Raw genomic sequence first — 13546 nt, forward strand, 5'->3', positions numbered from 1 at the left:
TCGACAGCAGATCTAGAGCCAGCTGGCCCTACAGTGACTTGAGATCTCCATGCCTTCTATATATACATAGCAGCTCCAGCTCCGCTATCTTCAGACCCTACAATGTCCTGCAATGTGTTCGTTGGTATTGTACAGGTACCATCGCGCGTCATCATGTGTGGTTGGATATAGATGTAAGTAGTGGAGCACCTGTGGTGCTGTACGATGCCACGATCGAACGCCCGCGTGGTCTGTAGCCTCGTGTTCTCCAATCCTCCACTTCGTTGGACTCAACTACGGCCGGTCTGATATAAATATTCTACCTGGGTGTAGGTGACATCAACCATGAAGTCAGCGCGACGCCCCCGTCGGTGCAGAAAACTGCACTGTCCAGCGCATGGAGCGCTGCCAGAGGATATAAGACAGCGTCCCTGCGGTTGATTGCCCAATCACGCACACTGGGTCGAATTTCGAAACGAGCACACACAGGCCTTCAACTGTCACGAACATTACGACTCACGACTCACAAAATCAAGTGATACAACATGGTATGTGCACTGATGCTTGGAATATGACTTACGGACGGCTGATGCGTAACAGGGCGTCCTCATTTCCATCTTGGTGGGCACCATTAATGCCATCGTCGCCGCTGTCGTCGGCATCGTCGAGCTCATCTTCGGCGGCATTGCCTGGGTAAGTCATGCCAACTTACCATGAAGCGACGTCATTTTAACGTGAACCGCCCGTGCAGTTGATCACAGGCATCCTCTGCTGCGGCTGCTGCAGCCCTGCGGCAGGTACTGGTGTAGGGACGACAGGAACTACAGGCGCGGGATATGGAACAGGGACGGGGATGAGTAGGCGGCGAGGCCTATTTGGCGGCGTTGGACGCAGGAGGGGAGCAGGCATGGGCGCTGGGACAGGCGGCATGACTGGAGGCGCGGGCACTGGGATGGGCACTGGGGGGATGGGAACAGGGATGGGCACGGGCGGCATGGGCACAGGGATGGGCACTGGTGCTGGTGTCGGCACGACTGGCGGCCTCGGCACGACGGCCTACTAAAGACATTGAATGCTCCAGCTATACCCAGGACTGTGGAAGATGAAACGTACTGGTGCTGTATTGAACTAGTGTAATAATCCCCGTACTTGGCACGTTCTGCGTGTCGGTATGTATTCCCCTGGAAGTCGGCTGTGCTTTGTTTGAACTCGTTCATACTGTACTATACCAAAGGGCCGCCTGCGTTGTTTGATGATCGGGCATGGGCCGTCCTCGGCGACAATTAAGTACTTACGCATAGAGCGATGCACTGAGCGGTCGCATGCTCTCGCGCGCGGAGTATCGCAAGTCGTCCATGTCGGTCGTGACGCGTGATAGCGAGGCAAGGCGGGCCCGCGTCACACCTTGCGCATTTCAGGTGCGTAGGTAGACCGAGCATATAGTATTTCGCGCAGAAGCCTGCGACTGGACTATGGGTGTCAGTCTTGTCGATGCACTCCACTATGTGTGCTCCGAGGATGTGTAGATGTCATGCATCGTCAATACCATCTACAGAATCACTTTGTGGCATGCAACCGGAAGCACCATTGAGGGACTGTGTTCCCGTCCTGCCAGTGGGCATCGGTTCATCATGCTGGCTTCGTCAAATGCAGCGGAGCCCCGGGCGCACAGGATTGCCCGTTGGGCTTGTGGCAGGCCTAGACCATGTCGTGCATGGTCTGGGGTGGAACGACAATAGTGCTGATCGAAGCAGCCATTCCTTCACTGTCAGTCCCAATTAGGTGGGACGAATACCGTTTTCTGGCCGACACACCTGCAGTAAGTTGCCGTATGCCATCGAAGCGGTATGGAAGCGCTTGCCTTATCGTGTTATATAAACCCAATCCCTTGCTCGTCCACACCCACCCCACGCTTCAGTCGCTCATCCACCACACCATGAAGATACCTGCCGCACTCATCGCAGCTACCGCTCTCGCGCTGGCGACGCCTGCCTTCGCAGGCCCCATTGCCTACGGAATTTGCCAGACAGGTGAGGATCCACACAGCTCGCACCTATGCCATCGCCAACCTCGCTTTCCAGGCTGTAACACGGTCGTTGTGGCATGCTACGCTGCCGCCGGTGTGACATTCGGAACCGTTATCGCGGCTCCGGCTACGCCCGCCGTCATTTTGGGTTGCAACGCTGCACTCGGCACCTGTTCCGCCGCTTGTGCAACCATCGCGCTGTTCGCGCCTACCCCGTGACGCGTAGACGGTAAGGGTTTGATCCAGCACGGTATCTGTGAGGAAGGCTAATGGCATGCGGTCAGACTGGCAGTATCGCATCCGACTACAATGACCTGTGTCACGTTCAGCCCAATCGATGTTTCTTGCTATGTTCTGTATTTGTAACACTGTCTTGTACTGCTTTCTAAACCGTGATACATGTGAGCGCATTGAACACGGAAAACAAATCACTCGACGCACTGCATGTAAGTCGGGACAGGTTGTTCACGGCACCGTCGTCGTAAACGACGCAGACTTACGCAACGCGGCGCGACGCGATAAGAGATCCGATAACCCAAAACGTATATACGATTGCATATTAGAGAGCTACGAAGGCAGCGCGACACTAGCGTATGACGCGTGACGTCCAACTCTATGCGGCATGTGTGGTGGGACCCGTCTTCTGTGTCGTGAACTCAGCTGCGGGCGCCGCGCCGAATTTTGCTAAAACAGGATCCTTGCCCGTCTTTTCATAGCTGTCGGGCACGTGCAGAACAGTGAGAACAGAGCTGGAGCCTCCAGTGGGTTTGTACGTACTACCAGATGCGTGCCAGCTGGCCGAGACCTGACGCGCCCACGAAGGCGTTGACCTGCACAAGGCACATGAATGGCTGCGTTGACGCTACGAGCTCTCGAAATATGCTTACCGCTGCCAAACTGTAGTTAACGGGCGTGATGACGAAAGAGTAGCGCACCCAGATGAGCCCGGTCGCCGTCAAGGCTTTCGTCGCGTGAAGATCGGTGAGGCAAAAGGTACGAAATGAATATCACCGAACGGGGTGAGACACGTCAACGAGCCAAGTAGCAATATGAGCTCTCCCTGCCAACACTCGGAGGGGAGCCACTACGCACCGACGTTCTGCGACACACTCAGCTTCTCAGCGGGTCGGGAGAGGTCCTTAACACCCGCGGCGACAAGACACCACTTCATGACTGGTCCCCAGAAGAACACAGTCTTCGGGCCTGATTTAATGCATGCGACGCATCATGCATGGTAGTTCGGGGCACAGGTAGACGGTCTAGGTTAGCGCGGATCCCGCCAAGATCGCTGAGGGGACGCACCTGCGGGGTGGTTCAAGAACGCAGAGAATTTCGACGCGCCGGAGGATGCTGCTGCTCCCGACATGGTGACGATGTACACGAGAAGGTGGGGAGGATGGGAGGAAGGAAGGATGAGCTCGAGGAGTGGGTCGATGTTAGTCAGGCCGTCCGATGCGTGGGTCCGTCTGAGAAACATCACTTGCCTCTTCGGGACACAACACTATCGTACACGTGATGACGTGTTACACGTACGCGATCGGGACGGGCGCTCCTCACATCGTGTACCAGTCACCGCTTGTGGCTGCTCCTGAGTTCCACCATCGCCCTCGCACACCTTCCTCTTGCACCACATTCTGGTATATTCGCACCCCCGAGGCAGTCATGGATGCCCCGGACAACATTCCTGGGTTCCTAGACCCGTTGTTGGACCATCTCTCTTCGGCTCTTCCACCCAGTGTATATGATGCCGTCGTCTCTTTCCTATCTTACTCGATATCCTTCTGCACCTCACTCTTCCGCCTGCTCATGGCATTGGCGTCATCTAATCCAGCGTCATGGGATGCACAGACCATCCTCCCCCCTCATCACCGTCCTCGGGGCGTACCTCGCACTCGTGAGCTTCTACCGCACAACAGGATGGATGATCCGCACACGTTCGCGTTCATCAATGGGGGTCTATCCTCTCCGTGCTCGCCGCTGGGCAGGCTACATGATGGGCAACGCGAACGCGGCGGGGAGAACGGCGTCGGCGGGCAGTTCCGCGGCGGGATTGTGCCCGCGATCGGCGGTATGATTCTCGACATGTTCAACGGTCAAGGCGCAACGCTGCCGGGGGCGCGCGCACCACTCGTACGTCTACTAGGTCGCGCACGCAGAAGCAGAAGGCTGCGCGGCCGAAGGCTTGGGAGTCTGGGATCGGCATCAGGAGTGGCAGTATAACGAGGATGCGCAGAATGGAGGCGGGGAGTCAGGCATGCAGCAAGCGATGGGCCAGATCTTTGGCGTCGTGGGCCGCACAATTCGCGAAGGCGGCTGGTGGGAGGCTGCGAAAAGTGCGGTCGATAACGTGTTGCAGGAAGGGGAAACCGACGCGGAGGACGAGACGAATGCTGGGACGGCGAGACAGAGAAAGCAGCCTCCGCGGAAGGCGAAGTCAAAGCCTAGCTCGGCGAGGTAGCTTTCGGCGTACCGTGGTAAGCATCGAGTGCTCGATATGTTGAATGCTACTCATAGCTTTAACTGTAGATATTTATATTGGTGACATGTATTCAAATCTTTGTATTAGGACCTCTCGATTTCGCGGAATGCGTAGTATGGCTATAATAAGCACGTTCAATCGCTACTGTAAAAGCCTCCGCATTGCGAGCCGAATCAGTACGAACGGTAATTGGCTGGTCTCCCGTGTGCAGACCGTGAACACGACCTCTAACGAGGGATAGGACGGTCGCAAGTATACAGACCGTCACTGCCTGCATGCGTGACTCGGATAGCGCCGTCGACCGCCCGGATAGGCCACAACCAGCAGGTCTCGATAGGACGCGCATTGCAATCATTTCCGCGGCGTTGTCTGCCATATATATCGAAGCGAGACCATCGTGCCGGAAAGAGTGTTACCGTCCTCTTGATGTCTTCACGAAGTTTGCCGGGCAATGCTTGTCTCCGAACACCATGGCCAGCCTGGTATGTGATTTAACTGTCTGAACCCGCGTATACTCTGATTTTGATGACGTGCAGTATCAACGATCCCCAGGTATACCTTTACAAAGGCTCCTACTTCGGCTGCTTAGGCCGGCTTCCCCGGGGAGCTACGCGAGCAATAGGCCCATTTAACGAATTGCGGCAGCAGTCTTCGAGATGCAGCGCACTGCGCTGCATCTCGAAGACTGCAGAAAGCCACCAACTTCTTCTCGACGGTCCAGCCAACTCTGTTTGGTGTGACCGGAATCCGTTATGCCGTGTCACAGCCGCCGGGCAGTGACAAAACATCCGATCGTGCGAACTCCGCGACCAACAGATCTGGGGTGTCAACGGCCATCCAGCCAATCAGAGGGCCTGGCTTCGCCCGCCGAAACCCCCGATCAATTGCGGGACTGGTTTTGGCAAGACGGGTTTCCGTTTAACATGCACCAAATAGCACCAAATACCGAGTGTATATGATCCCTGGCTTGACCGGTGGTACTGCTCTCACACCTCTCTCCTGACGCTCATCCGTCTCGAGTGCCAGTCCCTCCCTGCGTCGCCGCCCTACCCCCATCCATTCTACCGTCGTCCGCAATGGCTCTCAAGAGGAAGATGGACTTCGACGACGAGACCGTCCAGGCTCCTATGGTCAGTGCTATACCGTGCTTCCATACGATGGCGCGTCATTGACGCGTCTGTTGCCACGCATGCAGCGGACCAAGCAGCAGAAGCTCGTTCCCTTCCCCAACACCGAGCCCGACAATGATGTGGCCATGACCGACGCGTCCGTATATCACCTTGAGCCTCTGCTTATCCCCATGCCATCCTTCCACACCCGCCTCCCCTCTGACGCCAGTTACTCATCTTCGACTGCTGGTGACTCGCCTCGCATATCCCGTGAGTATCGGTTTGTCTTATGGATATGCCATCCGCAAACCTTCGTACGCTGAGCAGCTGCTTACCCATATTTCGACCTCTACCCAGCCGACGACAACGGCTTCAATGCTTTCGACTCTCCCGTTTCCGAGACATCGAAGTCCGTGGGTCTCCTTCAGCCGAAGAACCCTTCTTTCACGCATCACGGGTACGTTAATTTCATCCCTGACTCTACTTGTAGTCTAATGGTATTCGCGCTGTAGTCAAAACTGCTCGCAAATCCCGAAGCTTCGCGTTGCCTGTTCCCCTGGACTAAACGGCCAAAGGACTATGTGGGCGCACTGCGAACAATGCGGTGCGATTGAAATGGTCCACACCGACTGATCCACCGCGCCTAGTCTCGTTGTCTGACGTCCCCTCGAGACCCATCTCTTCCCTCCGACTCTCCTCGTCATCAGCATTACGTCATTAACTCGTTGGGCGTTCCCTCACCCTCACCTGACCGACCTCGTGAACGCCCGTCTCGACCTCAACATCGTCATCTCGTCAGCCCACTTCTAGTTGCCTTCCACCACTGCTTCGGCGTCATAGGCAACAATCTCCATTATCCCCTTATGCTGTGTTTATGTATCAGAGGTAAGCGACTGTAGTGCCGGCTGTCCGGTGCATCCCTCGACCTCAAGCTCTCTTCGCCCCCAAAACTGTCGCAAAAGGCCTTCCCCGCACTTCCCATCGACTCTCACCCTCCGCCATCCCGTATTTATCCTTTCGGTGTTCTGTTTTGTTGTCGTTCTATCGGAAGCCTCCATCGACCGTCTTGCCGTTCAAAAGGACCGTACTTCGTACTTTACAAGCCAGTTTGCTGTTGCCGCCTCCGAATGTCTGTTGCTAGAGATATGCTCCGTGCCGGGTCCGTGTTCGCTTTGTGTGTACAATGTCATCAACCATGCAACGTTTGCTACATTTGTGTGATATTGTCTGTCGGAAATCACAATCAACGTAGACCAAGGTAGGCAGGACTGGTGGGTTCCGACTGCTGCATCGTAGTGACTTGTCTGTAGAGCTTGCGTTAGAGCGCGCCGTCGTGCAGCGCTTGCTTTCGCCAGCACGCTTGGCGTCGACGGCGTCTCCGTAGTGGTTGTCAGTGGTCACTTGCTCGCGCGACGCAAATTTGTTTGGTCCCCTTTGACCAGCCCCAAGGCGCCACCGGCCCCGGGACTGATCAGTCCCGTTAGCTGTGTAGCGTGTAGGCGATCCCAATGCTTTATTTTGACTCATTCAAGACCTCGTATTCAGGACACTCCGTCTGCTCTCACAGCACGAAGTATGGACAGAATACGGCTCAATATGCAGTATCCTGAGCACGTCGGACAAGGTTGCTGTAGTCCTGGCGGTGTAGGCCGTGGTGGCGCGGGAAGCCCGGGGGACGCCCGTGCTTGTCGCGCACGAAAATGACAACCACTACTTGTGCAAAACTCTGTAATCCATTTTGATCCACCTCGTTTTTCATCAATCATTACCGCTCCGGGACTGAGCTACACTGGAACTTGACTGGAACAATGAAGTTGCGCATATATGGCGCTCCTATGCTAGGGAAGACATCCCCATTCATGCAACGATGGTCTGCTCATGTTCGTCCTTCGGTACGCCGCAGGCCCAGGCATGAAGCTATTAGGCAGCTTAGCTAGTGTACATGGATTGTTCGCGCTGTCTCTGAGGAAGCGACTCAGGGGGAAGCCCACTGCAGCAGTTGTCCGACTGCCAGTGGTGACTCATGCTCTTCACCCGAGTCCACTGGAAGTTCAGCATACCAAGCCTCCACAACCGAAGGAGCGGCGATGTCGAAGACGATTCCTGGAGAAGGTGCGTCCTATTTCAAGAATCTGTGCGATGTCATAGCATCCCGGAGAGGTCGCCCCCGACATTCGACATCATGGCGACGACCTGTGCGAATGCACCGACCATGGCAGGTGAGTTGACGAAGCCGATGACCGATGCTCGCATTGATTAGGGAGCCTCAAGTTGAAACATTGCATGCATCGACTCGGATATCTTGGCTGCCAGGTATCACGCTGAAGCTGCGCATGTGCACATGCACACACCGAGTCCGTTATGCCATTAGCATACTGAAGATTAACCTTCATCGCGGGCTGTCAGCTACGCAGAGTCATGGTCCGACGATCTGCGTTGACTCCTCGCAGACTCGCGTAGTAGGGCATTTTGCTGGTAGCTACCGTCGCGTCGGTGCTCTCAGCCTTCGCTGAATATTGCCATCAGTCGATGTGCCCTAACGCATCTAATTCAAGGCTGTACTGTGCCTAAAATCTCGTCTCGTGCACACTCCAAGACTCGTCGGGAAACATACCGGTGCCTGGCTGGAAACCGAAACGACGAGAGCCAACAGGCGGTGCTTGCGGAAATACGACCCGCGCGGATCGGCCACAACGTACATATCGGTGTCATATACCCCGCTTTCTCGATCGACTCAACCGCGATCGTGGCGGGGCATGTTTCTGATGGATCTCCTGCCGTTCGGGGTCCAATTCCTTGGCTGCAATCCCGGTAAGTAAGTCAATGGTCGTTTTCGGTGTTTCCCATGATCTGTGGTCTGGATTCCCGCAGAACAGGAGAGCGCGGGAGGGGCCTAGAATGATCGACTCGCCGGGGAGAGGAGCTGTCGTTTTCCTGAGCGGCGGCCGCTGGGAATCCCGGGTCGTGTCTCGCCCTTTCTCCTGAAGCAGGCCGCTCACTGCTCAGTATAGGGGTATGCAAGCCGCGGAGGCGAATGCACTTTCCATGCATGCACGCGCGGGGGGTCATGCACATGTGCATGAGGGCGATGCTTTTTTTTTGGCAGCACAGGTCGCCGGGAGACGGAAGTCGATGGCAGCGATCGAGCGCCGGCTCCAAACATTCTGAGGAGGTCTGCGCGGTTCTGCCGCCTGCGTCACGGTCGTCCCGGACGATGGGCTGGAAGACGTGGGGTCCTACGAGATTTCCCCTGGATCGAGTGCACGGCTTGCGATTCACGAATCCCCTCGACTAAGTAGGTGAAGCGGTAGGTACCAGTGGCGGCCCAGGCTTCCCCCGGTTTAGAGTTCGTGGGAGGACTGCATTTCACACGGCCGTCCGGAGATGACAGGCCAGCAGGGTTGTAGGGTTTATCATACGGCATGTGGTCCTCTTGCACCGCCGGGTTGCGGTCTTGTTCAACGGAACCACAGTCCCGAGTCCGTGATGCTCTACTATCGCACCAGTTAGTGTCGGTGGGTCTCCACTCCTCAATTTCACGCGGACAAATTCGTTTTCGTGGTTTGGCTTTTGTCGATGACAGAACTAAATCCCTTAGGGTACAGAGAATCCGACTGCGGTGCCCGTTATCGGTGTACCACTGGTTCGTCGCTGCCCTGGAACTTCCCGTCCCTGCCCACTCCAGGCCAACATGAAATCTTTCGTTGTGCGGCACTCGCTCTCACGGTTTGTCGGACATGAACCATGCATAGCATCAGACAATATCCGCACGAGGCGGGAGAAGCAAAACCTTGGGCGCAGACGTCCGATACCAAGACTCACGTAGGCTCGCTATCTACGCTACTTATCTGCGCTAGAGTCCGCTACCCTGCAGGTCCATATCCAGATGAGTGGATCATCAGAAGGCCCTTGTCAGACTCGTCACTTACACCGGTATGAAGTTCCTGCACTCGCTGGTCATGGAAATGAACGTTTGAACACCTTGGCCGGCTTGTCAAACACACCATGTGCCGATGAGATTTGGGACCATCTCCGTAGATCTCCTTCCATGGTCCCATGGGGAACTGGGGGCGCGATCAAAACATCAAAACCTTAATCCCCCATGACTGATCGTCCCAAATTGCTCAGAGTTGCGCTTGCCGGGAAGAGCGCGAGCTCTGGGACGTCGAGTCCGTCGACGAGCCAAGGGGAGAAGGCACGTGGAACGTCGCACAGCCAAGACGGGGCGAGCAGACCTGACGGAATGTTTACGCGAAGCACTTAGATCGGCGAGGCGCTCATCCCATACACGAGAAAAGCGGAGAAAGGTAGGTTAAATGAAGCACCCGTCGTGCTCCGTAGCGTCCGTAGCAGCGTCGGGCCGGCAGCTACATACCATACGCCCCGAATCCCGACGCGCACTCTCCCACGAGGCACGGCGCAAGCATGGCAGAGCTTTCGGTGCTCTTCGGCCTCAGACGAGGCACACAGCGCAACATTACGGCCGAGCGCGCGGTCCAAGTCGTTGTAGACTCAGGACGACACCGCTGCTCTCCTGCAGGGCGCAGCTAGGGAGTACCCGAGCCGCTGCCGCTGATCGCGATCAACATTCCAGAACAAAAACATCAAATGGTCTCGTGAAAATTGCACATCCGCGAGATGCGGAATGCGAGGTGTCGGGCACGAAGGGCGTCGGGCAGCGTCGCAGCTCGGGGTCATGGGGCGCACAGACCCCGTCCTCCGGCTGATGACGAAATGCGAAGGACGACGGCATCGCTAGCATCTTCTGGAGCGGAGGTAGGCGGGCGTCAAAGGGCTTGCCCCGTTGTTGTACTCACCGCTGATGGCGATCGATAAATCAGCAACATGACGCCGCATTGGGACAACCCCTCATTCTGTCATGCTCCGCGCGCTCGGCACCGCCGGTCCACGTATCGGAACTAAGGAGCGGAGAGCGAGCGCTGGTGTCCGCGCATGTCGGGCGGTGGAATGGAGGCCACCCCCGCACGTCGGACACGGATGCAGCGCCAGCGGCTGGCTGCGAGGCTCGCAGCGAGAGGTCGAGGAGGGCAGCGATGCTGGCAGGAGTGCGGGGGCGGGGCGTAGCCGAGCCGGAAGCCAAGCCAGGAACGGGGCTGGCGGGGCGGGTGGGGTGCGGCGGGGTAGCGACAGACCAGCCGCCGCGCGTGTGGGGTCTCCACAGCGTCTAGCGGCAGGACCCTTACGCGAACCCCTGTGATTCGAACCCTCAATCAGACCACGCCCAAATCCAGCATCCCCCATCAACGCCGCGGGGGCGCCACTCAGCTCGAAACACCCTTTGGGAAAGGTATATAAGGGCGCCCGCCCCACCATCGCACCCCGTGTTCTCCTTTCTCGCGACGCGTTCATTCGCTTGAACGACCTTCGAGAGCCCGGTCACCTCCTGCTGTTGTTGTACTCCCTCCTGTCTTCATTTGTGTACGCCTACGACCTCTCACCATGTCACTGTCAGAGAAACCCCCAGCAGGAAGGCCGACTCCGTCATCTCCGATACGCTTTCCAAGGAGGAGGTCAAGCACTTTGATCGCGCCGCCGTCGCGAGCAACCCCAACGCCAGGCTCGCAAACCCTCTTGAGGGCATCCCGCAGGATCAACTCCTTGCAGACGCCGCCGCGTTCGCGAGGAGCCATGATCTCGGCCACTTGACCGAGGAGTTTAAGAAGGGTGCGCTTGTCGCCCAGGACCCCAGCGCGTTCGAGACTTTGCCGTTCCTTACCGAGGAGGACAAGCTCGTCCTTCGCCGGGAAGCGACGCACCGATGGGCACACCCAATGCAGTTGTACTACCTCGTCATTCTTTGCTCGATGGCTGCTGCTGTTCAGGGCGTGAGTAGATAGACTTCCACTGGCCTGCTCAATATTCTAACAGTTTCGCGCGTTCAGATGGACGAAGCTGTCATTAACGGCGCCAACCTATTCTTTGCCGACCAGTTCGGCATTGGCCAAACTACAGGGGACACCGGCCGTAACCAGTGGCTCCTCGGTCTGGTCAACTCGGCTCCTTACGTACGTCGTTTGATGATTTTATCTGTGGGATGTCGGTGTTGATTTTTCTCATAGTTGTGCTGCGCTTTCATCGGCTGCTGGGTGTCTGCTCCGCTGAATCAGCGGTTCGGTCGTCGCGGCACCATCTTCTTCAGCGCCTTCGTCTCGTTCGCCACCTGCATCTGGCAAGGCGTCACCAACACCTGGTGGCACCTCTTCATCGCGCGGTTCTTCCTCGGTTTCGGTATTGGCCCCAAGTCTGCAACCGTTCCCGTGTACGCCGCAGAATGCGCACCGCCAGCTATTCGTGGTGCCCTTGTCATGATGTGGCAGATGTGGACGGCCTTTGGTATCATGTTCGGCTACGTCATGGACGTCTCGTTCTACCACGTTCCTAACAAGCCGGGCATCACTGGTCTCAACTGGCGGCTGATGCTTGCTTCTGTATGTGAATTCACGTCTATCTAGGCTTGCACGATTCTGATGTGTCCCATAGGCCGGTGTTCCCGCCCTCTTCATTATGTTGCAGGTGTACCTGTGCCCGGAGTCGCCGCGTTGGTTGCTTTCGAAGGGTCGCTACGACAAGGCTTACGACTCGCTCCTGCGCCTCCGTAACAGCCCTCTGCAGGCTGCTCGCGATCTTTACTGTGAGTAACTCCTGCTGGCCATTATTCAGCGCGAGACTGACACAATCACCAGACATTCACGTGCAACTCGAGGCTGAGGCCGAGAGCTTCGCAGGCCGCAACCGCTTCCTCGAGTTGTTCACAGTTCCGCGCAATCGTCGCGCCACCCTCGCTGCCTTCATCGTCATGTTCATGCAGCAGTTCTGCGGTGTCAACGTCATCGCGTACTACTCGTCGAGTATCTTCAGCCAGAGTGGCTTCAATGATCTCCAGTCTTTGATTGCCTCGTGGGGCTTTGGTATGCTCAACTGGGTCTTCGCGTTCCCGGCCGTATGGACCATCGATACCTTCGGTCGCCGCAACCTGCTGTTGACGACCTTCCCGCTCATGGCCATCTTCCTGCTTATGACCGGCTTCTCGTTCTACATCCCCGAGGGCAATGCCCGCCTGGCCGTTGTGGCGTTGGGTATCTACCTCTTCACGATGGCGTACTCGCCGGGAGAGGGTCCTGTGCCGTTCACCTACTCCGCCGAGGCGTTCCCCCTTTACGTCCGTGACGTCGGCATGGGCTTCGCCACCGCCGTGCTCTGGTTCTTGTGAGTTGCTCGGGCCTCTTGACGTATTCGTGGACACGCGCTGATAGATGGGATCTCACAGCAACTTTGTCATCGCCATCACCTTCCCGCGTCTGCTCGGAGCGTTCACGCCGCAGGGTGCCTTTGGCTGGTACGCCGCGTGGAACGTCTTCGGCTTCTTCGTGATCCTGCTCTTCGTGCCCGAGACGAAGGCGCTGTCGCTCGAAGAGCTGGACCAGGTGTTCTCGGTCTCGACGCGTCGGCACGCCTCGTACCAGGTCAAGGCGCTCCCGCACAACATCAAGAAGTACATCTTCCGCATGAAGGTGGAGGAGATGGCGCCGCTCTACGAGCACGAAGGTGCGGTCGGTCCCAGACACTACGTTGGGGCTGCATAGGCCTGTGGTGGTTGTGTAGTATTCTTTTTTTCCAAACGGGTTCGCCGGCTGTTAGGTGACTCGACCCCTGCAGCCTTAATAGGTTGGTATTTGTTGTGACATGCCTGGCTGCCGCTTGTGCTCGTCCGTGTGCACGTACTTATACCAGCCGTCGGCGTAATGAATCTTTATGATTTTCTGCGATGCTTCATGTACTCTGTATACTGTATTACTACCACGACGTTTGCGAATCTATCTCGTCTAAACCTCATGCTTGTGTGTGTGGGAATTCGCCTGTGTAGTGAACGACGGGACTCCGAAGCTGGGTGCCGTCTTCGAAGGCAACGAAGGCGGTGGCTGTTGGAGTGGG

The 13546-nt window shown here is 56.8% G+C and overlaps 6 protein-coding genes across 6 annotated transcripts; 5 read left to right on the plus strand and 1 right to left on the minus strand.

Moving 5' to 3' along the window:
- The first annotated feature begins 279 nt into the window (after positions 1–279).
- B0H18DRAFT_416851 (uncharacterized protein) lies at positions 280–1075 on the plus strand. Its single transcript, XM_048038000.1, has 3 exons — positions 280–527; positions 580–672; positions 731–1075. Exons 1-3 carry the CDS (start codon positions 525–527, stop codon positions 1040–1042), a joined length of 408 nt encoding a protein of 135 aa, XP_047899199.1. The 5' UTR covers positions 280–524; the 3' UTR covers positions 1043–1075.
- A 255-nt stretch (positions 1076–1330) lies between these two features.
- B0H18DRAFT_976291 (uncharacterized protein) lies at positions 1331–2410 on the plus strand. Its single transcript, XM_048044153.1, has 4 exons — positions 1331–1780; positions 1841–2009; positions 2061–2234; positions 2290–2410. The coding sequence occupies exons 1-3, from the start codon at positions 1685–1687 to the stop codon at positions 2222–2224; spliced, it is 429 nt and encodes a 142-aa protein (XP_047899200.1). The 5' UTR covers positions 1331–1684; the 3' UTR covers positions 2225–2234; positions 2290–2410.
- On the minus strand, positions 2212–3466 carry B0H18DRAFT_976294 (uncharacterized protein). The gene is made up of 6 exons (XM_048044154.1): positions 3308–3466; positions 3098–3208; positions 2893–2966; positions 2783–2835; positions 2447–2721; positions 2212–2390 (listed from the first exon to the last, which is right to left on the minus strand). Exons 1-5 carry the CDS (start codon positions 3369–3371, stop codon positions 2619–2621), a joined length of 405 nt encoding a protein of 134 aa, XP_047899201.1. The 5' UTR covers positions 3372–3466; the 3' UTR covers positions 2212–2390; positions 2447–2618.
- Positions 3467–3567: 101 nt separating this feature from the next.
- On the plus strand, positions 3568–4658 carry B0H18DRAFT_976298 (uncharacterized protein). Its single transcript, XM_048044155.1, has 3 exons — positions 3568–3886; positions 4025–4097; positions 4186–4658. The coding sequence occupies exons 1-3, from the start codon at positions 3668–3670 to the stop codon at positions 4461–4463; spliced, it is 570 nt and encodes a 189-aa protein (XP_047899202.1). The 5' UTR covers positions 3568–3667; the 3' UTR covers positions 4464–4658.
- An 822-nt stretch (positions 4659–5480) lies between these two features.
- On the plus strand, positions 5481–6473 carry B0H18DRAFT_416954 (uncharacterized protein). Its single transcript, XM_048038001.1, has 4 exons — positions 5481–5614; positions 5692–5863; positions 5921–6050; positions 6106–6473. The coding sequence occupies exons 1-4, from the start codon at positions 5561–5563 to the stop codon at positions 6224–6226; spliced, it is 477 nt and encodes a 158-aa protein (XP_047899203.1). The 5' UTR covers positions 5481–5560; the 3' UTR covers positions 6227–6473.
- A 4289-nt stretch (positions 6474–10762) lies between these two features.
- Positions 10763–13442, plus strand: B0H18DRAFT_976314 (uncharacterized protein). The gene is made up of 7 exons (XM_048044156.1): positions 10763–11061; positions 11082–11439; positions 11497–11619; positions 11674–12042; positions 12095–12245; positions 12298–12820; positions 12882–13442. The coding sequence occupies exons 1-7, from the start codon at positions 11054–11056 to the stop codon at positions 13195–13197; spliced, it is 1848 nt and encodes a 615-aa protein (XP_047899204.1). The 5' UTR covers positions 10763–11053; the 3' UTR covers positions 13198–13442.
- The last annotated feature ends 104 nt before the right edge of the window (positions 13443–13546 follow it).

Source organism: Fomitopsis serialis, assembly GCF_022376445.1.
Source record: "Fomitopsis serialis strain Sig1Antser10 chromosome Unknown B0H18scaffold_4, whole genome shotgun sequence".
Classification (NCBI taxonomy): domain Eukaryota; kingdom Fungi; phylum Basidiomycota; class Agaricomycetes; order Polyporales; family Fomitopsidaceae; genus Fomitopsis; species Fomitopsis serialis.

Bases quoted from the DNA above. Each gene is read 5' to 3' on its own strand.
- B0H18DRAFT_976291 (XM_048044153.1), top strand. From the start codon at position 1,685: ATGTCGTGCATGGTCTGGGGTGGAACGACAATAGTGCTGATCGAAGCA. The intron at 1,781-1,840 runs CTGGCCGACACA...GGAAGCGCTTGC, and splicing joins GGTGGGACGAATACCGTTTT to CTTATCGTGTTATATAAACC. The intron at 2,010-2,060 runs GTGAGGATCCAC...CTCGCTTTCCAG, and splicing joins CTACGGAATTTGCCAGACAG to GCTGTAACACGGTCGTTGTG.
- B0H18DRAFT_416954 (XM_048038001.1), top strand. From the start codon at position 5,561: ATGGCTCTCAAGAGGAAGATGGACTTCGACGACGAGACCGTCCAGGCT. The intron at 5,615-5,691 runs GTCAGTGCTATA...CGGACCAAGCAG, and splicing joins AGACCGTCCAGGCTCCTATG to CAGAAGCTCGTTCCCTTCCC. The intron at 5,864-5,920 runs GTGAGTATCGGT...TACGCTGAGCAG, and splicing joins TGACTCGCCTCGCATATCCC to CTGCTTACCCATATTTCGAC.
- B0H18DRAFT_976298 (XM_048044155.1), top strand. From the start codon at position 3,668: ATGGATGCCCCGGACAACATTCCTGGGTTCCTAGACCCGTTGTTGGAC. The intron at 3,887-4,024 runs GTACCTCGCACT...CGCGGCGGGGAG, and splicing joins CTCATCACCGTCCTCGGGGC to AACGGCGTCGGCGGGCAGTT. The intron at 4,098-4,185 runs GTCAAGGCGCAA...GCGCGGCCGAAG, and splicing joins GATTCTCGACATGTTCAACG to GCTTGGGAGTCTGGGATCGG.
- B0H18DRAFT_976314 (XM_048044156.1), top strand. The intron at 11,620-11,673 runs GTACGTCGTTTG...TTTTTCTCATAG, and splicing joins TGGTCAACTCGGCTCCTTAC to TTGTGCTGCGCTTTCATCGG. The intron at 12,246-12,297 runs GTGAGTAACTCC...CACAATCACCAG, and splicing joins GGCTGCTCGCGATCTTTACT to ACATTCACGTGCAACTCGAG.
- B0H18DRAFT_416851 (XM_048038000.1), top strand. The intron at 673-730 runs GTAAGTCATGCC...CCGCCCGTGCAG, and splicing joins TCTTCGGCGGCATTGCCTGG to TTGATCACAGGCATCCTCTG.
- B0H18DRAFT_976294 (XM_048044154.1), bottom strand. From the start codon at position 3,371: ATGTCGGGAGCAGCAGCATCCTCCGGCGCGTCGAAATTCTCTGCGTTC. The intron at 3,209-3,307 runs GTGCGTCCCCTC...GCATTAAATCAG, and splicing joins GTTCTTGAACCACCCCGCAG to GCCCGAAGACTGTGTTCTTC. The intron at 2,836-2,892 runs GTAAGCATATTT...TGCCTTGTGCAG, and splicing joins TTAACTACAGTTTGGCAGCG to GTCAACGCCTTCGTGGGCGC.